Consider the following 23,053-nt stretch of genomic DNA (forward strand, 5'->3'; position numbering starts at 1 on the left):
CAGTTTTAAAGGCGGCTGGTAAAACGGCTGTCCGAAGAGAGCAATTGACTATATTTAAAATATGATTCTCCAAAGAATCCATAAAATGACTTTAATAGAGATGTATCAATTGGATCTTGAAGGCAAGTTGTTGGGTTGACTTGGGAGAAAACTCAACCAAGTGTCCTTGCCTTATCCAAGGCAAAACCTTCCTGTGTTTCTTCAGGTCAAAATTACTTGTCCAGCAATTGTAGATTTTCCATTCTGAGGGGCTAAAACGCTGGACCTAATTTTAGTCATTTTACTTCTGAAGCATTAGTTAAAAGTAAAAAATTCAAAGGTCAAGAAAAATAATTTGGGGTTATTTTTATTGTCAAAAATAAGATTTGAAGGACATTATTCTATCCTCTTTGAGTGTTTTGTTGTAGGTTCTGATTTGTTGAAAGAATGTTTCCCTGTGTACTGGATCATAATTTTTTCTCCACCTTCTTTCATTCCGTTTTTCCATAAAAGGTTTAGATTTCCTAGTTATTGTTTTGATAACTAGTGGAGCTACGTGATCAAGTGCTGATTTTAGATTCCTGATCAAATTATCAACAATAGATGTTAAGATCTCGGCAGGTGACCTTTAAAAACTCGATAACATTTTCAGCCACTTCAGGAGTTGGGTATAGTTTCCTCGCTGATCTCACTGAGGCTACCTGGTGAATCGAAGCACTGATGTTAAAAAAGACACACAAGTGGTCGGACACAGCCAGATTGACAATGGAGGACACACTCGCGCTCTTCCCATACATAACTACGAGATCAAGTGTGCATCATCTGTTGTATGTTGGCAATGTGACGTGCGGTTTAAAATATACGTAGTTCGAAAGGTTTTGTCTAAACGTATATTAAAATCACCAGCAATTAAAATTTGATCTAGAAGTGGTTGTGTGGGGAGGTCTATAAAGAGTTATACAGAGAATGGTGGGACTGCTAAACATTAAAAGCATTAAAAATGACTTCTTTTGTTTTGAAGGTTTTCAAATTTGATGCAGTCCCGCCTCTTCTCCTTTCCTCCCTAAGCGAAATTAAAACGCTAAAATTTGGTTCGGCAGGCCTCTTTGAAAACTAACGGGGCATCTGTTCCAACCCAAGTTTTCTGTTAAAAGAATCGCTTCCAGGCAGTTATCTAAAATTAAATCGTTAATGATAAAAGTAGGGCTGCAACTAACGATTCATTTCATAATCAATCGATTATTTTTTTGATTAATCGACGTATCATAATTTCTAATTTTCCTCCTACTTATTCAAAGTTCTGGGACAGATAGACGATAGTGCACAAAACAAAATATTCTATCATATAAAACAATACAAAAAATTATAAATGTTTGTTAAATAACTTGATAATTAAAAAACAATGTGCAGTGTTTTTAATAATCACAACATTCTGTTCCATGGTTATCATATTTTCACTTCTCCGTTTAGCAAGTCTTGGGACCAAATACAGTCCAAAAAATACAATATTGTTTGGCAGTCTCTATAAAGCACACACGATTCTTAACTGAATAAAGAAAAATGCATTGTATTTTCATTATGCTGTGAAACAAACCAGACATTTATGTGATGTTGACCAATAGCAAACAGGCATTTTAGAGATGTAATTCATCATAGGCACACTAAATATGTTGTTGTTGAGGTCTTATAGTGAGGAAAATGTCATAACTAGGGGTCAAAAATCATCTTATTCCAAACCGTAAAGTGAAAAGGTCATAAGGCGAGAAAGAGGTCTAATCGCAGAGGTAAATGGTCTGCATTTATATAGCGCTTTTATAGTCACTGAAGACCTACCAAAAGGCTTTACAAAGTGCTTCTCACTAACCCATTCACACACATACCCACACACTGCTAGTGGCGTTAGCCATGCAAGTGTCTTTCCCAAGGACACTTCGACATTTAACCCGGAGGAGCTGGGAATCGAACCTGCGCCCTCAGCTCTACCCCCTGAGCTGCTGTTTATCTCAACAATCTTACCAATTATGCAACACTAACACACACTGCAAAGCTCAAAATTCCTACTTTGGAGTCTCTGTTCCATCTACTTTTCAGCTAAACAACTCAGCAATAAAAAGTTGTTTCATATTTTTTTATTGGAAAAATTATTGAAAACATCATGAGCAATAAAAACAAATTCATCAATAGAGAATAACTAGTACTCACATTTGAATCTGTGTCCTTAATCTAGTGTCTTAGATAGCAAGCGTTGAAATCCTAACACATAGGGCTAAAATATGTGACACTTTACTAAACCAATTCATAAATAAAAGGTCTGGTGAATAGTGAGAAAGGACACAACTGAGTACAACTAATCAGGACAAAATAGTGACAAAGAAATATCTACGTAGAAAAAAAAGAAAAATCTTGAGATAATGGTTAACTAAAAAAAAGAACACAATTTGTAAAAATTAATATATTATTGGGATGAGGGTTAAGATGACAAAATGAACCAAACAAATCTGCATGGATCTCATATCCATACACAATGAACACTGATCTTTTATAAGAAATCACATCCTAACTTTTATCAGCAAAAAAAAAAAGAAAAAAAGGGATATTCCACCCAGTTGATTATTTTGTGTGAAAATATTTTACAAGAGGTCTTTTTGCGTTTCTATTATGGATTTTGTGCAAAAAATATCAACCAAGTAGATCTTACTGGCAAACCCAGGTTGGAAACCAATATACAAAGAATCCAACATCAGTAACTTCCATGCAAATGAAAACCGGTTCATACGACAACAAAATGAAGAATATTTAACAACAGATACAAAAATATGAATAAATTACTTTTTTTTCTACATCTTTACTACCTTCCTGTTCGTCTAACGGTCTTCATTAGAAATAAAAAGTGACAAATATAGAAGAGGTCTCACAATGTTTTAAAGTAGGGGTGAGCAATGTTTGTATTGTTTGACTAAATATATGTATGAAAAGAACATTTGATATTGCTTTTGTAAATAAAACCCCCTATAGTGTACACTAACCATTTATATGCCAATTTATGACTCATTGGGTTTCCTTTGAGTCTCTTGAGGGTTTGCAAAGTTTTGATAATAATACTGCTATTTTTGTTAAGCAATACATTAATAAGGGACTATAACCTAGCTAACTTTCATGCCCTCATGGCTCCAGGTGACAAACTTCATGGTAATTGTTTTTACAACAAATGAAAACTGATCGCATTGTCTGAGGAAATTGATAGAGTTGCTAACATTTGACGAGAGAAAAAAATGGTGATACGAAATCTTTAGACTACATTTGTCGTAATAATGTACCAGCCTCCTCACGCATACATACACTCACACTCATACATACAAACAGGCCTCCTCATAGCAGGCTTGCAAGGCTGGTGGTAGGACCGTTCTGTGCTTGGATTTGGACAGGGGGTGGGCCGTCAGTCCACTAGAAAAAAACAAAACAAAAAGAGTTAAGTCACGTTAGCATCGTAGAACCATCCGTGAAAACAGTTGTTGTCTGGATTGTTGACATTTTTTGTTGTCGCTGTCAACGCTTCGAGCGGGTATGTCAAATATTTCACGTACACTGATAAGGTTGTGCTCAGGGAGGCTGCAAGCAGCTATGTGATCCTGGAGCAACTGCTGAGAGAAGTTCTGGTGCATTTGGGCGGCTTCGTGAGCATCCATGGGGTTCCCGAGTGCCTTGTTCAAATCTATAAGTAAAAACATGTACAAATGTATGGTTGCCTTTACAGCTCATACGATGTCCATGTCTTCTAAAGGCAAAAACACATACATTTAAGTGAAAGTGTGTATGCATTTACAAGTAGAGAACATTGTAGTTTAGAATGCCACTAACAGGCTTTCTTTACATGGAGCCGGTTACAGTAATCATAGCGCCTAGCAACGAGTCATAGCGAAGTGGCAAAAACAACTGTCTAGAGAAGGAAACTGTGGATGGAGCTGGGGTAAGGTTTGGTTTTTGAAAATGTCTGAACTACAGGACTCAGCAACCATGCTAAGCTGCGGAAGGTAAGTAGGTATTGAGTGCTATAAACACCACCGGGACAAGCTGCCTCCGTAAAATGATGATTTGAGTTTTCGTAGTAGTACAAATCCTGCCTAACATGTCTTCATTTCATTATATCCTATTTTGAACCTAATTAATAAACACAGTACACAAAGATTGCAAATAAAATGTATTGGTATTTTATGTTAATGAAAATGAAGACAATCTAGAATCTTGAATCTCAAGTTTTGTACCAATAAGATTACATATTTCTAAATCTAAGGGTCCTTAAAAAAATCATGTGAATGGCATAGCCAATATGTTTTGCTTATCCATTGAATCAATAGTGTTTTATTTTGATGAATTATTTTTACACCACCGGGAGTTACTACATAATACACAATGGGGCTTAAAATATGAAATAGGTACCTTTCAACAGCGCAGAGGACCAAAGCTGCACAGACATGTCAGGAATCTTGCTGGCCAACTGCATGGCAGGTACTACCATGTTGTTGCTTTCCTGAAAGGGGAAAAAAATCATACCATTAGCCACAATTAAACCTTGGAATAGTTAAAACATTTAAAACTGGTAACATTCAGATGAGTAATTCCCTCTTACCCTATGATTGCCCAGGACATAGAAAATGTGGCCCAGTAGAACCAGAGAGCAAGCAGTCAGTCGGTTCAGATCCTCTGCATTAGACATCTTCAGCGTTTCTCTCAAGAAGCGCCTGAAACGAGTAAAGAATCATTGGGTTGAGTCACCAGAAGTTTGCAAGAAAAATATATATCCTCCTACTTGGCTTCATTATAGCGGCCTTGGAAGAAGGACAGCAGTCCCCGGATGTAGAAAGCAGCGGCGCGAAGGCAGTGTGAGCTGACCAGGAGATAAAGATGTTATGATAGCTGCATTATGGTTAGCAAAAAAAAACAACAACAATTGTATATACAACCAATCTGATAATATTTGGATGGAATATTAATCCCTCTTAAAGAAATTCGGAGTCATCCTACCTGACTGGGAAGTTGTGGTCTGGGTTTATTCTTTCCAGGAGGCTGTACAACTAGGGTAAAAAGAAGGTCAGTTAGAATGTTTGCCATGGATGATTAAAATCATTTTTTAGAGCACTCTCTAGTGGACAAAAGGTCATACTGCTAAATTGTCTCAATTTGGGCTGTTATGAAGCAAGTTGCAGCACGGTGGCGCAGTCGTTAGCGCGTATCTGGCACAGTTCTGAGGTCATGAGATTGAACCTCCTGTGTGGAGTTTGCATGTTCTCCCCGTGCTTGCGTGGGTTTCCTCCGGGCACTCCGGTTTCCTCCCACATTCCAAAAACATGCATGTCAGGTTAATTGGATGGTCCAAATTGTCCCTAGGTGTGATTCAGCAAGTGAGTTGTCTGTCTCTGCGTGCACTGCGACTGGCTGGCAACCAGTTCAGGGTGTCCCCTGCCCACTGCCCGAAGATAGCTGGGAGGGGCTCCAGCACCCCCGCGACCCTACTGAGGATAAGCGGTGCAGATAATGGTTGGATGGATGGATGGATGGATGAAGCAAGTTAATATGACCTCTAAGCTCTTTGTTACATGTGGCATTCCACAAGGCGCAGTACTTGGTTCCCTTCTTTTCTGCATTTATATGCTTCCGTTTGGTGACATTATTCGCAAGTACAGTGGAACCTCGGTTTTCGAACGCATCTCAGTTCGAAAAAATCGGAGTCCGACCAAAAATTTCGAGAAATTCTTGCTTCGCTTCGCTGTTCGGTCAAAAAAATCGGAGTTCGAACGCCGGTAATGCGTGAGTGGGTACGCTAGGGTGCGATGCTGAGCGGCGTACGGGTGTAGATCGCTCTTTTCTTGACCAACTGTTATCGCGTGCAGACGTGCTTCGTTTTGCTTTCGCTTTTAATATAGGCGTACCAAGTGTTTTAGCCCCTAATTATGCCGCCGAAGAAAGTCAGTGCAAGCAGCAAAGTTGCTACAGGTGAAAAAAGAAAAGTAGTGCGTACAACTATTGCATTTAAGAAATAAATAGTAGCAAAATATGAAGGAGGTGGAGTGTCTGATCTTGCTAGAGAATACCCCACCGTCCACCTGCGCCTTCTGCTGACCACCACAAAGGTAAGAAATCCTATTCATAATTATTTTCTTTATCCTTTTTTTTATTTTTACACGTTCATGTTAGCGTAATCTTTCGTACGGAAGATTATGATAACGCGAACGTACGATTAGCCTGGGTTAGCTTTATGTTTACGTTAAACATTCAGGTAAACTCTCAGGGTGTTGGAACGGAGCCAAACATTGAGGGTGTTGGAACGGAGCCCCGTCTCCAATGAACCGCTCACCACTTGTTGTGGAGACCCGGGTGCTAAATGACTTGTAAACGACCTGATTTTTTTATTTTTACACGTTCATGTTAGCGTAATCTTTCGTACGGAAGATTACGATAACGCAGACGTGCGATTAGCCTGGGTTAGCTTTATGTTTACGTTAAACATTCAAGGTAAACATTCAGGGTGTTGGAACGGATTAAAACGATTTACATTATTTTTAATGGGAAAAATGATTTCGGTGATCGAACAAATCGGTTTTCAAACAGGGTTCTGGAACGGATTATGGTCGAGAACCGAGGTTCCACTGTATAATATCAGTTTCCATTGCTATGAAGATGACACTCAACAGTATCTTTCAATGAGGGAATATGTCTTATTTAATTGTGGAAATTTGGAGGCCTGGGTCGCTGTGATAAGAAGATGGATGTCACTTAACTTATTGCACCTCAACCCTGAGAAGACTAAAATTTTAATTATTGGTGCAACTAAATGTCGTTACCCGTTCTCAAACACTGCTCTGAACATTGACAAATATAATATCACCCAGAGTGACTCAGTCAAAAATATAGGTGTCAAATTTAATCGTTACACGTTAAGAATAATACTGGAACAGCTTTTTGCCATTTCTGCAACATTGCAAAAATTCGACCTATGCTGTGATTTTATTTTATGCTTTTGTCACCTCCCATTTCGATTTACTACTCTGGTCTCCCAAAGTCTAGCATCAAATGCCTGCATCTGGTACAAAATGATGCAGCAAGGCCTTTAACTAAGACAGGACAGTGTGATCACATTACCCCAATTTTGGCTTACCGGCGTTGACTACCTCTCAGTTTATGATGTGATTTTAAGAATCTGTTGGTATTATACAAAATTATGCATGGACTTGGCCCCACATATCTTTCAGATTTGATTTCCCTTGATTTTCCTGTTCAGAGCCTTCTCTCTGAAAATGCTGGCCTACTAGTGACCTCAAGAGCCAAGAGGAAATCCACAGGTTGGAGAGCCTTCTAATTCGAGCCCCGGTGCTGAGGAATGCTCTACTCTCTGAGATTTGAGATGCAACCTCAGTGGAACGGTTTTCAAATCTAGGCTTAAAACACTTACATTCTATAGCTTATAAATGATCTAGATTACAGGTTGTGTGTATTGTTTGTTGATACCCTTGCAACATCCATTGCAGTCTGATCATGCTGGTTTTTTAGTTTCCTCATGCTGAGGTTTTAAGTTTTTCCTAGGCCTCATGTAGGTTTTAGATCAGATGGCATAATAATCTTTAGTCTGTACAGCCCTTTGAGACCTAATGTAATTAAGGGCTATACAAATAAAAATGACTTGACATTTACTCAAAAAAATATATAAAAGACTACACAAAACGACACAAAATAAGAACAAGTGCTCAGTACTTTAAATATACTCTCATAGTCAGACCTCTTGGTGTCTGTTCCCTTCCCGAATGTAAACGCTGGCCAAATTGGTCACAATGTAGGTCCATAGCTCCTGATGTGTGGTTAGCTGCAAAAACAGAACACAGATTTCAGTCAGCGCGAGCAGCCCAGAAGCAGTGCGGAAAAGGTGACATACTCACCCGCAAAGCTGCTGTAAACTGTGCCTCTGCATTATCCATGCAGTTGACTGAGATACAGTAGAGGCCCTGAAGATGTGGAAAAAAAATTAATAACACAAATTTTCTAAAGGAAAGTAGATATACAGTAGACCATAGGATACAGTGTCCCAGTCATGAGGTGGAATAAGATGTTCTTTGAGACCCCTTTTAACAGCATTTTCACCACTGAATTACATCAACAAAAAATATTTTGCAAGCCCTATAACATGTAAAATTCAATTAATGTGACTCCAAGGTCTGTTATTGGCCATTTTCCTATAAGACACTTGTCTACTATTGATTGGTGTCAGGGCATCATGAAGATGCAGATATGCTAATGGATGAAATTCCCCCCACATTGCTCTAGATCGATCTCGATCTCTCAATCTCTCTCTCAGAATCATAACAAACATCAATTTGTAAAGCTATGGGTCCCAAGATTTACAGTAATGCTAAAGGGATAAGCAGGAAGATGCCAACAATTGAAATAAAGCTTGAGATCATTAAAAAAATTACGAAGAAGGCACACGGATCGTTATCATTCAACAGTTGAGACAGTTATTAAGAATAGGGAGGCAATTAGTCTGCTTAAAATAAGTCTTCTAAGGGCATGACAATCCTCAAAAGGGGAGGTTTCCCAAACTGCATCCACCCGCTACTACACTGGACTAGCTGAAGTCACATCACACCAAAGGTAATTTTTTTCATTGCAAATACCGTATATTTGTTCGTAGTTATTCAATCATACACACATACTGGACTGTCTCAGAAAATAAGAATATTGTGATAAAGTTCTTTATTTTCTGTAATGCAATTAAAAAAACAAAAATAGATAGATAGATAGATAGATACTTTATTCATCCCCGAAGGGAAATTCACTTTTCCAGCAGCATCCCTAAGCTGAGAACAATCGAAAATAACTGAGAACAATCGAAAATAACACGGGAGCTGCTGGAGTGGCTGCCATTCGTGACGGCGCCGGAGAAACGATTCAATTTGAATCATGTACAAACAAATGTCATACATTCTGGATTCATTACACATCAACTGAACTATTTCAAGCCTTTTATTATTTTAATATTGCTGAATTTGGCTTACAGCTTAAGAAAACTCAAAAATCCTATCTCAAAATATTAGAATACTTCCTCAGACCAAGTAAAAAAAATAATTTTATAACAGCAAAACTAAATCAAACATTTGAAAATATCCATTGATGCACTCAGTACTTGGTTGGGAATCCTTTTGCACGGATTACTGCATCAATCCGGCGTGGCATGGAGGCAATCAGCCTGTGGCATTGCTGAGGTGTTATTGATGCCCAGGATGCTTCGATAGCGGCCTTCAGCTCATTTGCATTTGTAGGTCTGGTGTCTTTCATCTTCTTCTTAACTATACCCCACAAATTCTCGATGGGGTTCAGGTCAGGGGAAATAGCAGGCCAATCAAGGACAGTGATGCCATGGTCAGTGCACCAGTTACTGGTGGTTTTGGCACTGTGGGCAGGTGCCAGATCATGCTGGAAAATGAAATCCTCATCTCCATAGAGCTTTTCAGCAGATGGAAGCATGTAGTGCTCTAAAATCTCTTGGTACACAGTTGCATTTACTCTGGACTTGATGAAACACAGTGGACCAACACCAGCAGCTGACATGGCTCCCCAAACCATTGCTGACTGTGGGAACTTCACACTGGATTTCAAGCAACTTGGATTTTGCTCTTCTCCAGCCTTTCTCCAGACTCTGGCGCCTTGACTTCCAAATGAAATGCAAAACTTGCTTTCGTCTGAAAAGAGGACTTTGGACCACTCTGCAACTGTCCAGTGCTTCTTCTCCATAGCCCAAGTCAGACGCTTCTTCCGTTGTCTTGAGTTCAGAAGTGGCTTGACCATGGGAATACGGCTATTGTAGCCCATTTCCCGGACACGTCTGTGAACTGTGGCTTTTGATACCTGGACTCCAGCTTCAGCCCACTGTCTTTTGAAGCTCCCTCAAATTCTGGAAGCGGCTCTTCTTCACAATTTTGTTAAGGCTGCGGTCATCTCTCTTGGTTGTGCAGCGTTTCCGGCCACACTTTTCCCTTCCAACAGACTTTTTGTGGATATGCTTTGAAACTGCACTCTGTGAACAGCCTGCTCTTTGAGAAATTTCTTTTTGTGTCTTACCCTCCTGATGTAGGGTATCAATGATGGTCCTCTGGACAGCAGTCAGATCAGCAGTGATTTAGTTTACTGAACCAAGCTGAGTGTTTTTAAGGCTCAGGAAACCCTCGCAAGGTGTTTCGAGTTAATTAGATGATTCAGGTTATTAGTTGAATAGCCTACTTGTATACTTTTTCATGATATTCTAATATTTTGAGATAGGATTTTTGAGTTTTCTTAAGCTGTAAGCCAAATTCAGCAATATTAAAATAATAAAAGGCTTGAAATAGTTCAGTTGATGTGTAATGAATCCAGAATGTATGACATTTTTGTTTTTTTAATTGCATTACAGATAATAAAGAACTTTATCACAATATTCTAATTTTCTGAGACAGTCCAGTATATTATATTTAAGTGTAATTAAGTTATTGTATACTATTTTGTCATTGTGCTGTTGTCATTGTACTAGGGGGTAAGAACGCTAATTACTATAAGTTTCTATCCCCCGCCATGCAGTAATTTCATTTTTCAACCCCTACCTCAGAACAGATTGTTATAATTGGGGTCTCCTATAATTAAAAAAAATTAAATATGTTATACTCACTAATAAAGTGTGGAGCTGGGCAGCATGGTTAGTGAATAACCTGGGGGATTGTTGGCAAAGCTGACACACCTGTGAGATCTGATAAGCAAAGCATTGGAATGTGTTAATATTACAATGATAAACCAAAATATAATTATGTAAATATATGATTGATACCTCCTGTAGAGCAGTGGCCTTGTGCCCTGTGACCAGCCTGCACATGATAATGTGTTCCAGTAGAATGACTTGAAAGGTAGAAAGGATGGGGCTGCAGTCTAACACTATCAACAGAAATGAAGAGTGTCAAGAGGGGCCCTCCAAGCAATTGTTTATAAAAATATCAAAAGGTACACTCTTTACTTTTTAATTTTTCTAGTTGCATTAGCGCCTTGTCTGTGTACTTCTGTGCTTTCTCCAGGTAACCCGCTTGCATGGAGTGCATCACAGTAACCTGTCGCAAAAAATGTGATTGCATTAGGTCCATCAGGTGTCGGGAATTAAAAACAAGAATAATTTCAAACATTTAGGATTTTGATTATTCAAATAAATTGGAGAATTATTTTCCTTATTTCTCCCATAACATAATATTTTGGTCATTTTGGGGGATATGTTTGTTATTTCAATCCATTTTGTTCTATTTTTCTGGTACAGTTTTACAGCAGGAAAATAAGTCCTCTTATTTTAAGTATTATTTTTCTTTCCTTTAAAAAAAAAAAAAAAAATCAAAAGAGGAAAAAATACGTATAATATTTTGTGAAACAGCAAATAGGAGATATTTTTTCTTGTTTAAAGATGTTTTTCAACCACAATAAGAGAACTAATGTAGAGTTGAATAAAATCAATTTGCTCATTTAACCGTTTACAGGACCTCTAAAATTTGCCTAAAATCCCAATCCAAGACGTACGCAAAGTAAAATGGATGTTGTTCTTTAACCGTTTAGAGAATATGGTTTTGGTCCCTTTTAAAAGGTAACACTGTGAAGTTTTGGCCCCAACTGAGATAATCACTGCAAGTACGACTAACATTAAGTAATCGGAGTTGGAACACACAAAATTAGACGGTTTTTATTCTGGCCTGAATTTGTTTTTTGCAAACAAATGCCTTCAAAAGAGTGTAGCATGTTAGCTTGAAATCAGTGAGAAAATAACTCGAAGCGTTACTTAGTACCGTGTCAAATCTGATAGCAATATGAAAAATTAAACACTGCATTTCACACATTTTTCTAAGGGTAGGATCAGGCGTTTCCAAAAGTGGCCATTTGGTGATTACCAGTTTACAACAAGTCAAGTCACATTTATTATTATTATTATTTTATTTTTTTAAACCTTCGCAACTGGGTATTTTACTCTGACAATTTTTTAGACATTTTCAAAGTATTGTAAATGTTTGACATGAATTAATGATTGTGCACACTTGCCCGCAATAATGGCGCGTGAAAATGACGTTTGGCTTTGCGCTTACCTTAGGCTCAGATTTGAATTCACACCGTAAATGTGTACATATTTAGGTTGGGAATTCATTGGCTAACCAATGTGTTAAATTGGACTATTAGCTTAAGATTTTTGAAGCCGAATTAGCCATGACGATTTTTTCAAAACAGGTTTTTTTATAGGTTTTCACAGCCCAAGGACCGTTAAAAGAAAAAGCTTGCAATTGGCCAAGGGCGGTGTCAATCAAAAGGTCAGAGGCTTACGGATGTATTGAAAATAATCTGACAAATCTGTTTATTTCTAAAGGGGAGTAATGAAGACAAAAAAATGGATACAACGAACATCGTCAAACATTGCAGGAATGCTTTTAAGCGGATTTTTTAAAATCTGTCTGCATTATTGTGTGTTGGAGTTAATATCTTTCATGGTTGGATTCAATGGACATTTATGAATATAACCACACCATATTTGCGGGGAATCGTATCATGAGCCGACTTCCAGGAAACGTTGCAGGCAAGCTATGCTGGCTTTATAGTTTTCGGGTATCTTGTTTCAGACTGATCGTAATGTTTCTGTGATTAATATTTTTTGAAATGGTCATTATATCTTGAATCTCAAGAGTTTAAGCTTTTCAATGATTGATGGCATGACGTATTTCAGTGACTGATGACTTTGTGAAGACACAACTTTGGTTACGGTGTCCGTTGAAACGTTAAGGGGTATGTATTACTTTTCTCATTTGCTAAATTTTTACCATATTTTTTTTAGGGATTATTCGAATTTATATATATATATATATATATATATATATATATATATGCCAAAAAAGGTAATTCTGGTTGGAATTTCTTTTTCTTTCTTTTTCTATTGTTTTCCTTATTACTTTTTTTTACAAAATTATAATAGTAGCCATCGAATTAATAATATTTTCTTGGGTAGTATTTTTCCCCCCCTACGTGCTGTTTTTGTAACATGTTTTTGCAGTTATAATTAAAATTTTCTAAATCATCTGATCTTCTGGCCGGCTGAGAATTGTTCTGATTTTGTATCCCTTTAATTGGGAATTATTTGCCTTTGTCCTATTTTTACCATGTTTTTACTTGTTTTTCTAGTATATTTTTGCCAAAGCAGATCATTTTGGTAATATTAAAGAATAGTTCTCTATATTTTTCTTTATTTCGTGCTCGAGCAAAATAAGAAAAAAATATTCTTTAAATTTAACAATATTTTTTAATACATTAAATCATTTTCCCATTTTAATGTTGTTTTTTTTCCTTTTTGCCTTTTATTTATTAACTTAAATAAAATAAAATAAAATCATAACTTAAAATGAAGAAAATTATCTGATCTTGGCGATAGCTGATAAAGTTCAGATTTTACCAATTATTTTATTTTTGGTGAAAAAACATTTATGTAAATACATTATAGCGATGAATAAAGACTTTAAATCCCAAACCAATAAAAATGGAAACTACAAAGCATCAATCCATTAAGTCAACACCGTATACACTACCATTCAAAAGTTTGGGGTCACCCAGAAAATGTGTTTTCCATGAAGTGGCACTCATTTTATTACATGGTTCCTTACAACTTAAGGCAAGTTAAAGTCAAGACTTTTTAATGCCTTTTGAAATAAAATTTAAGACTAAGCCGACAAAAAAAAGCACAAAATTGAAACAAAACAAAGAAACACCACATGAATTAGAGGCAATTATGAACAAATGTTTTTTTATTGAATTTTTTTTGTCCAGTTGAAAACCTTCCGTCTGAAAAACATAGCACTCTACAAAGTTTTAGCCATGGAAAACAAGAAATCAAATGGATGTTTACAGTAATCATATATGCATCGGCTCGCTACAGTTTAACTGTACGGGTCAGGTGTATCGACATTTCGTTCTGTGTGCATTGTTACAAAGAATGACAATACAAGTAAATTATTATTATTATTATTATTATATCCTTAATCAAAACTGGAAGATAACTACCAATTCTTAAGAACTCTTCTGCAACAATTACGTTTACTAAATCTTTTTAGTTCTAACAAATATAAATCTTGTTAGTGTTCATATTTTTACGACTTTCTAAAATTGGATTTAAGACATTTTAATGCCAATTAAGGGCTTATTTTTGGAATAATGAGTTGAATGCCTTTTAAGACTTTTTAGGGATCCGCGGGAACCCTCTATTAATCAATTGAATAAAAAGTGTAGTCGAGACATTGAAAAGGTTAGAAATAATTATTTTTATCTGACAAAAATAATTTTATCTTTCAATTTTTGTGTTTGTCTAAGAATGTCATTTTACAAGGGGCCGCAAACGTTTGAACAGTAGTGTAAGTCTGTATTCAAGAATCAAGAAAGCATGCAACACTTACCAAATAGACAAGGACACACATGTGCTCTTTAGGAAGCCAATGAAAGAGGTCAGCGGGGTTGCTGGGAAGAATCTCGTCATCGTGGAGTGTGGAGATAGTCTGGATGCACTGCTGCAGTTGCTTCAAGCATGGTTTTACACTCTTCACCTGAGAAACAAGAAATGTGATTTGACAACAATGTAACACTTTGAAATGTGACCACACAGTATATGAGAGACACTGTCCCAACCGAACCTGTCCAGCATCCAGATAGTGTGTGACCTGCAGGACCAGGAAAAAGACCCTGAGGGATTCCTTCTGGATAGGATTTCCCTGCCAGTTTTCCACAATGGTTCCACATAGTGTGAGCAGGGGATGAACTTCGCCCAGTTTCCTTTCCATCAGAAGCAGCTAGTGAGAAAGAAAAGGTCACGACCGTTTTTTAAAACCTTTTTTGAGCCAAGATGCTATTTTTCTTTTCTTTGGAAAAAATTAAATCAAGACACACCACCAATATGAATTCTTGGCTCCAATTATTATTCTTTTTTTGTTTAAATTTACAATATAAGCTATAATTTATCCTCAGAAAAGATCACAGTTCACTTAAATAAAATGTCAACATTTTGTGCATTTTAAGAAAAATCATTTTTCAATGCCAAAAAAATTGTGACAAAAAAACTTTAAATGACGACAAATAACTTTATTTAACTAACAAAAAATTTAAGTGAAGAGTAAAGCAATGAAAATAAAACTTTTTTAAGTCAAGCTCCATAGATATAGAATGAAAAACGAAAATAAAAAGGCATTCCCAAATAAAACTGCCATATAAAACTATTTCTCTTAAAATAAATTAGATAATAAAAGGATATCTATATAAAACTCCAAATTCAAACAAAGTTCAATTTATTTAAATCAAATTAAAATAAAAAAGCTAATTAAAAGTAAAAGAATATCCAAATTAAACTCCAAAATCAAACAAATTCAATGTATTTAAAAGTAAAAAATGGAAATGAAAAATAAAAGAATTTGAAAATCAAACCAAAAAAATAAGTGAAACAAAAAACATTTATATAAAATAATTACCGTAAATTCCGGACTATAAGCCGCTACTTTTTCCCAAACGTTCAACCCTGCGGCTTATTCAGTGATGCGGCCAATTTATGTAATTTTACTAACAGCCGCCAGCGGCGCTCGAGTACAAATGGTAAGATTTAGACCGGTTGAATATATGCGCCGAGGAAGACTGCAACTTCTTAGCTTGTGCACAAATTAAATTAGCATAGAAATATCCTCACCATGCAAATTGCAAAAAAGAAAGGCACATGACGCAGCTTTCAAGCTAAATGCAATCGAGCAGTCCGATAAAGAAGGAAACAGAGCTACTGCACGTAAACTTTACCTTGCAAGCGTGTTGCTAGCGTGTTTTTGAATAAGGGAGCGTGGGACGATGTCTATATGACATAGTCTCTTTCCGATACTGGGGAAGACGACTTTGATGACGTCAGTTATAAGGAGGATGATGAGGACGGTTTACCGTGATTACTACAAGTACGGTATGTTTTTTTAACAGAGCCGTTTACCGTGTTGCGAGCATGTTGCTAGTAGCGTTTTGCTACCCTTCACAGGCACGGTTTAAGATGAAAGTTATAATATTATTATTAAAGCTTTGAAAACTCCCTTGGTGTACCATCTCTCTTTGTAAATATGTGTAACCATGTGTAATATGTATTTGCAACTGTATATTTTTGTAACGTATTTATTTTAGAGACTTATTCTGATATGTTTTCCACGGGCGAATCAAAAAGAAGGGGCGAAAACAACGGGGGCTGACGGGAAGTGGAGTAAAGGTGAGACGTGTTTGTGGACGCAGCGGACAATAGTGGATATATATTTTTCCCACCCATACCTTTGGAAATATACATTTTTTTTCCTTGGATTATTTTCAACGGGACCCGGACTCTGCAGGTCTGCATCAAACCTTGAGTACCGGTATCATTTTCCGATCATTTTGTCAGCTGTGGTTTTTGGACTGTGTACTTTATATTCAGTTACAATCGCGGGACTCAAAGTCGGGTTTGGGTTAAATTTGTGATTGTGTTACATGTTTTAATGTGGGCACATGCGGCTTATATACAGGTGCGCCTTGTGTAAGTACAAAAGCGGTCATCCTCTTAAAATGTGGTGGGTGCGGCTTATAATCAGGTGCGCTCTATAATCCGGAATTTACGGTACTAAAAGTAAAACAAAAAATAATTGGAAAAGGAATTCCCAAATAAGAATCCTGCCCCAAAAAAATAATTCGAATTAATAATAGAAAAACAAGTCAAAATAAAAGGAATTTCCAATATCAAAACAAAATAAACAAAACTAAATTATATTTTTAAAAATTCCACGATAAAATACAAAAAAATTGCAATCAAAAATGCATTTCCAGAAAAAAATACATAAAATAAAACCAAATTAAAGGCAAATGTATTAAATTAAACAAAAACAAAAAAACAACTATAATAAAAGTTTAAAACAGGAAGGTCCAGATCAAACCCCGAAATAGATAAAACAAAACAAAAATTGGTTAATGAAATTAAAATAATGCAAACAATATAAAAAAAAAATTCCGGATAAAACCATGCAAAATAAAATGCAGAGAAACCTAACAACTAAATATATTTTACTATGAAACAATGTTTTAATATAACATTTCTTGTTCATCGTTTTTAATGTGGCCCTACTTTTTAGACGATGACGCTTTGCAAATAAAAGTTTGACTTACCATGCCTTTGCTGAGGAGAAACAACGCCCTTGAGGAGACAAAAGCATCCTGTCAGCGTTTCTCACAATCACTCAACTCAGTCAATATTTACGTCGCCGTAATTAAATGGGGCGGTGCCAATACACGTATACCAAAAATCAATACAGAAAAGATGAAAACATGTTCCATTGAAAAGGCAGACACCTTCAGACTGTAAACAACTGGCTTTGATTCAATGCATGCTTCGTTAACCTTGCAATGCACTAAGAATATAAAGAAAAATGTGTGGGCTTGTTGACATGTACCTGGTGTATTCCGAGCCCACCACGCGGGCGTACTCGGCACCGACACCCAGTAGGTCACACGCTGATACCAAGTCTTTCTCCAGTGTATGAAGTTGCTGGGGAAGAAGGTGTTAAAGTCAGCAGATTTTTACCCTTACTGTTTTTTGCATTAAAACATTGCAAGGGCAAGAGGAAATCCACAAGGTAAAAAGAGACAAAACTGTGCTAAATTATCAAAATGTAATTGGTATGTTGATGAGGATTTTAAGCCCCAGTATGTATTACATAGCGACCTAGAGTGGAGTAAAAATAATAATTCATTAAAATAAGATGCAAAAACGCATGTACTATCTTGTAAACAGGATTTATTTTAAGACATGTAGATTTCAAAATATGTTATTATTTAACACAACTTGAGATGCCTCTAACTACTATGGAAGCCCGAATGGCTATTTTGCCAAGGTCGGTTGTCAGGTCAAGTCAAGTTTATTTGTGATGCCCTTAATCACAAGGAATCTCAAAGTGCTGTACAGAACACAGATTATTGCAAACCAAAGACTATTATTACACCATCTCCTGATCTAAAACCGACACGAGGGCAAGGAAAAACTCAAAAACCTCAACATGAGGAAAATGAAGAAACCTTGAGAAGGGACTGCAAATGAGGTAATCCCCCTTTTGGGATGACCAGGCTGCAAAGCATGTTGCAATAACAAATAACACACAGATTTATATGTCATTCATAAGCTTTAGAATATAAGTGTGTTTTAAGCCTAGATTTAAACAGTTCCACTGTGGTTGCAATCTCAGGTGGCAGAGCATTCCACAACACCGGGCCCGAATGGAGAATGCTCTTGAACTTGCGGATCTCATCTTGGAGCCTCCAGCTGGTACAAAATACTGCGGCGAGGCTTTTAACTAAGACAAGAAAATTTGATCACATTACCCGGATTTTGGCTATCCCGCATTGGCTCCCTGTTAGCTTAAGATGTGATTTTAAGGTTATGGTAGTATTATACAAAATCATGCATGGACTTGCTCCCTCATATCGGTCAGATCTTCTTTCTCCTTATCTAGTTGGTGCTTTTAACAACGAACGGCCACTTACACAGCTAAGCCCTGCATGTTGTGGTTGCCGAGGCCCTTGTTTCAGAAATCTTGGAATATTTTTTTCCACCTTTTCTTTCACTTGCCACTCATATTAGCCACTTGAAGCAGAGTAAGGCCTCAAGCCGGCATTGTTTTTGCTAGCTGCTCTTGCTTCAAGCACTGTTCAATTTTTGACTGGCCTTTTTGATATTTTCTCCTGCTAGCCACTTTCACCTGCTTTGACCAACTACAGCTATTGTCTCTTTTCAGCCGTTCGGAGAGTAAACTAGCTCGTATTTTGTTAAAATTTATCCTAATAGTAGTGTCTCTTCTTTAAATGCACACGCTTCAGCTCCATCCCACCACCCTACGATGACGCGTAGTTGTGAATATTACTCACTGTTACTTTAACAGTAACTGAATTACTGTTAAGAGGAGAGCTTGTATTCCATTGGTGCCTGGCTAGTTTACCTTCATACTTTTATTTTGTTGTAGCCACTGAAGCAGTTATCACCAGAGTTGGGTAGGGTTACTTTAACTTGATTACTTTCAATTACTTTTGGATTACTCCAATACCAAATATGCTAACAAAAGACAAAAGAAATTAAATATGAATGAAATTATGACTCAAAACACGTGGTAAGCTTTCTCTCCTGCTTTGATCTCTTTGATCTCCGGCAAAACTAACATAAAATGCGACAGAAACAAAATGAAAATAAATCCAAACAGCTTGCCAACATCATTTTTGCCGTTCCATGTGTTCTTTTACTCCCCAAGCCAGCACAAAATTTTGTAATTTTATTCATATTTAGTTTCTTTTGTTTTTTATTAGCATATTTGGTATTGGAGTAATCCAAAAGTAATTGAAAGTAATCCAGTTAAAGTAACCCTACCCAACCCTGGTTATCACCTTATTACATATACCGAGTATTTGAATGTTATACATACCGCCAGTTGGAACAACAACCTGCAGTGCCAATATGGTGTTTGTTGAGAAATCTGAATGGCCTTGCGCAGTAGAGGTTTTGCTGAGTCCACCAGGTTCTGTAAAAGAAAAAAAATAGATGTGAATGAAAAGTAGGGTTTATAATCACAAAAAAACATGCAACCCAAGTGCACCCCCAAAAACTGCAAAAATCCTCAAAACCGTAATATAGATTTAATAACAACCAATGATTCAGCAGATAAGAGAGTCATCAACACAGGCCCAAAAAAAAACAACGGCTGCTCAGTATGGAGCACATTACTCCCGCTACCACAGCAGAGCCAACAACATTATGAAAGTCCCCTCTTACACTGGCCACCACTTTTTTGACGCGCTACTCTCTGGCAGACACTACAGGTCTTTTAAAACAAAGACTAACACACTCAGAGACAATATGTTTCCCAGAGCCATCATCACAGTAAACAATCACACAAAATTGTGTGGAAAATAAATTAAAAAAAACTTACCTATGTATAGAAAAACATATATTCATGTTTCCTTTATTTTTTCCCCTGATTTGCAGGTGCACTTACCACTTAGGCCAGACTACAAGCACTATATTAAACATGTTTGCCTCTCTATTCTGTATTTTATATCATGTTTGTCCGAGAGCAGGGGGTCTCCAATGTGGTGGCCATTAAGGACAGCTTAGGTGCCCTGTTCTGAAAATAGGGATTCCAGGGGGAAAAAACTCGTTTTGTGGTCCATTGGACATTATTCAAAAAATGAACATGTAATAACAAAGTAACAACATGGTAATAACAGTACAATTTGTTTTGGATGGAAATTCATATGCCCTTTGCTCCGATTAGTAACAAAAAGTAGCTCCAAGCTTGAAAAGGTTTGGAGACCCTTGCCCTAGAGTGTCTGATTTTGTTGTATGAGCAAATAAAAATAACTTCATTCAAATATTTTTGTTAAAACAAAAAAGGCAACTTTTGACGTTTTTTCGATTAGTTTTCACTGGGTGGGTCACCTGTTGGCAGAAGAGTTCCGATAAAATACTAGCAGCCTCAAACTTGACATCTTCGAACTGTGGAACTTGCTGAGAGATGTACCACTGTGAAAAAGAAAGGAAACATAAATATATTATTCGAAGTCCTAATGTGAGTTATTGTATGTAGATATTGGACTATTCGGGAGCATAAGTAGCAGTGAATTCGCAGTTAAACTAAAAGAATAAAAGCGACCGAGGGAAGACGAGCGTGATATTATATGGTGGAATACGATGACACGATTACAAACAAAAATCAGATTAATTGGAAAATTTATATCGCTGAACGAAAAGTGTTCCGCTGTTTTCCCAAACCGCGGCCTACAAGCACCCGCTCGGTGGCCACATCCCCGCGATTTCGTAGCTAGCTCATCCCGCTCACCGCCTTCTCTAGGTGGCTGAGAGCCAGATCGCTGTTCTTAGTGTGGTGGTAGAGGACCGAGCCTAGCTGCAGATGCGTGCGGGCCTCTATCCTCTGAGGCGGCTTGAATTGGAACACAGCCTGGAGACAATGCACGCAAAGACGGATTTTGGGTGGGCTGGAGGTTCGGAAATGCTCCGCAAAGCCGAGCAGGGCGAGGTACCAGCGCTCCGGGGCTTCTACGTTTGACGCCATTTTCCCTGACAACAACAAGTTTTTCACAGCTCTCCGGGGCAGGAAGCTGGGTTGCCAGATTGGCTTAGAAACCCCTCCATCGGAGTTACCAAGTCGTATGTGTTGAAATTCAGCTAAAGCATCGTTTTTCTAATTGTTCAACATAAGAATAATGCAAAATTTGTGTTAGACACAGTGGCAAAACTTACCAGACAACAACTTAACCCAAATAGTTGTACTTATTCTGCTAACGACATTATGGAATTTTTTTTGACTAAAAAGATTAAACTAATCAGGAATTAAATTTAAAAGAACGCTCTGTATCCTCCTCCTATCTCAAAGATGTGGAGGTGTTAGGTAAGGACCGTGTCGGCGGTTGTTCAGAAACATTCTCCAGTTTCAATGATTTGTCCCTTGATAATCTAGCACAGATGGTCAGTAGGGCCAAACAAACTACATGCCTGCTCGATCCGTTTCCAGCTTCACTGGTGAAGGATCTATTTAGGATCTTAGGACCATCAGTTTTATATATTATTAATATATCCCTATCCTCGGGTATTGTTCCTGTAGCCTTCAAGTCTGTTGTCATTAAACCCACGCTTAAGCGACCTAACCTTGACCCAGAAAGCCTAGGTAATTATAGGCCAGTGTCAAATCTGCCATTTTTTGCAAAATTACTTGAAAAGGTCGTTGCACAGCAGCTAAATGACTTCATGTCAGAAAATAACCTCTTTGAAACTGCCCAGTCAGCATTTAGGGCAAATTACTCTAATGAGACAGCCCTGGCTAAAGTAACCAATGATCTCCTTTTAGCAATAGATTCCGGTGCCTCATCAATGTTACTGCTGCTGGATCTCAGCGCAGCTTTTGATACTGTCGACCACAACATATTACTGGTTCGTTCCTACCTTTCAGACAGGATGCAATGTGTTAACTATGGCAATCTGACCTTTAAACAATCTAATGTCCCCTGTGGTGTTCCTCAAGGCTCTGTACTTGGCCCCCTTCTTTTTAGTATTTATATGATCCCGCTTGGTAACATTATCCGCAAGTATGATATTAGTTTCCATTGCTATGCAGATGACACTCAACTGTATGTGCCACTGACAACAACTGGACATTTAAGTTGTAGAAATCTGGAGGCTTGCCTTACTGAGATTCAAAGATGGATGTCCCTTTATTTTTTACGCCTTAACCCAGAAAAAACTGAAATGTTGATTATTGGTCCAGCTCACTGTCGTCAGTTGTTTTCAAACACTACACTGAACCTAGACAAATGTAATATCACCCATAGTGACTCGGTCAAAAATCTAGGTGTTATATTTGATCCAAATCTGTCGTTTCAGTTACACGTGAAAAATATTACTAGAATAGCTTTCTATCACCTCCGTAATATTGCGAAGATTCGTTCGATGCTGTCCCAATCTGATGCAGAGGTTTTAATTCATGCGTTTATTACTTCTCGGCTTGATTACTGTAATGTATTGCTTTCTGGTCCCCCGATGACTAGCATTAAAAGTTTGCAGCTGGTTCAGAATGCGGCAGCTAGACTTTTGACTAAGACCAAAAAGTTTGAGCATATTACTCCTGTATTGGCCAACTTGCACTGGCTCCTAGTCCACTTAAGATGTGACTTTAAGGTTCTCTTATTAACATATAAATGTTTGCATGGGCTTGCACCCTCTTATCGCTCTGATTTGATTTCCCCTATGTTCCTGCACGGAGTCTGCACTCTGAAAATGCCGGTCTACTTGTGACTCCGAGTGCCAAGAAGTCTGCAGGCTCGAGAGCGTTCTCCATCCGGGCCCGGTGTTATGGAACGCCCTGCCTCCGGAGATAAGATCTGCAACCTTAACGGAGGTTTTTAAATCGAGGCTTAAGACACACTTCTATTCCAAAGCTTATGATTGATGCCCACCTCATATTCT

At 37.6% G+C, this 23,053-nt stretch overlaps 1 protein-coding gene across 1 annotated transcript; it reads right to left on the bottom strand.

Annotated features, from left to right (window-relative positions):
• Positions 1-1,474: 1,474 nt before the first annotated feature.
• Positions 1,475-21,186, bottom strand: mau2 (MAU2 sister chromatid cohesion factor). The gene is made up of 18 exons (XM_088348783.1): positions 20,913-21,186; positions 20,513-20,596; positions 19,500-19,595; positions 17,484-17,578; positions 17,200-17,227; positions 14,685-14,840; positions 14,451-14,597; positions 11,006-11,096; positions 10,823-10,926; positions 10,667-10,744; positions 7,908-7,973; positions 7,751-7,834; positions 5,002-5,051; positions 4,787-4,864; positions 4,607-4,718; positions 4,417-4,507; positions 3,564-3,691; positions 1,475-3,423 (listed from the first exon to the last, which is right to left on the bottom strand). The coding sequence occupies exons 1-18, from the start codon at positions 21,144-21,146 to the stop codon at positions 3,349-3,351; spliced, it is 1,797 nt and encodes a 598-aa protein (XP_088204909.1). The 5' UTR covers positions 21,147-21,186; the 3' UTR covers positions 1,475-3,348.
• Between the last annotated feature and the right edge of the window lie 1,867 nt (positions 21,187-23,053).

The sequence above is a fragment of the Urocampus carinirostris genome, chromosome 12, assembly GCF_059441175.1.
Source record: "Urocampus carinirostris isolate Australia breed hairy pipefish chromosome 12, RoL_Ucar_1.0, whole genome shotgun sequence".
NCBI lineage: Eukaryota > Metazoa > Chordata > Actinopteri > Syngnathiformes > Syngnathidae > Urocampus > Urocampus carinirostris.

Coding starts and splice junctions, on each gene's coding strand:
- mau2 (XM_088348783.1), bottom strand. CDS start 21,146: ATGGCGTCAAACGTAGAAGCCCCGGAGCGCTGGTACCTCGCCCTGCTC. Junction 19,596..20,512: donor CGGAACTCTTCTGCCAACAG/GTGACCCACCCA, acceptor TTTCTTTTACAG/AACCTGGTGGACTCAGCAAA. Junction 4,508..4,606: donor ATGTCCTGGGCAATCATAGG/GTAAGAGGGAAT, acceptor TTCCCCTTTCAG/GAAAGCAACAACATGGTAGT.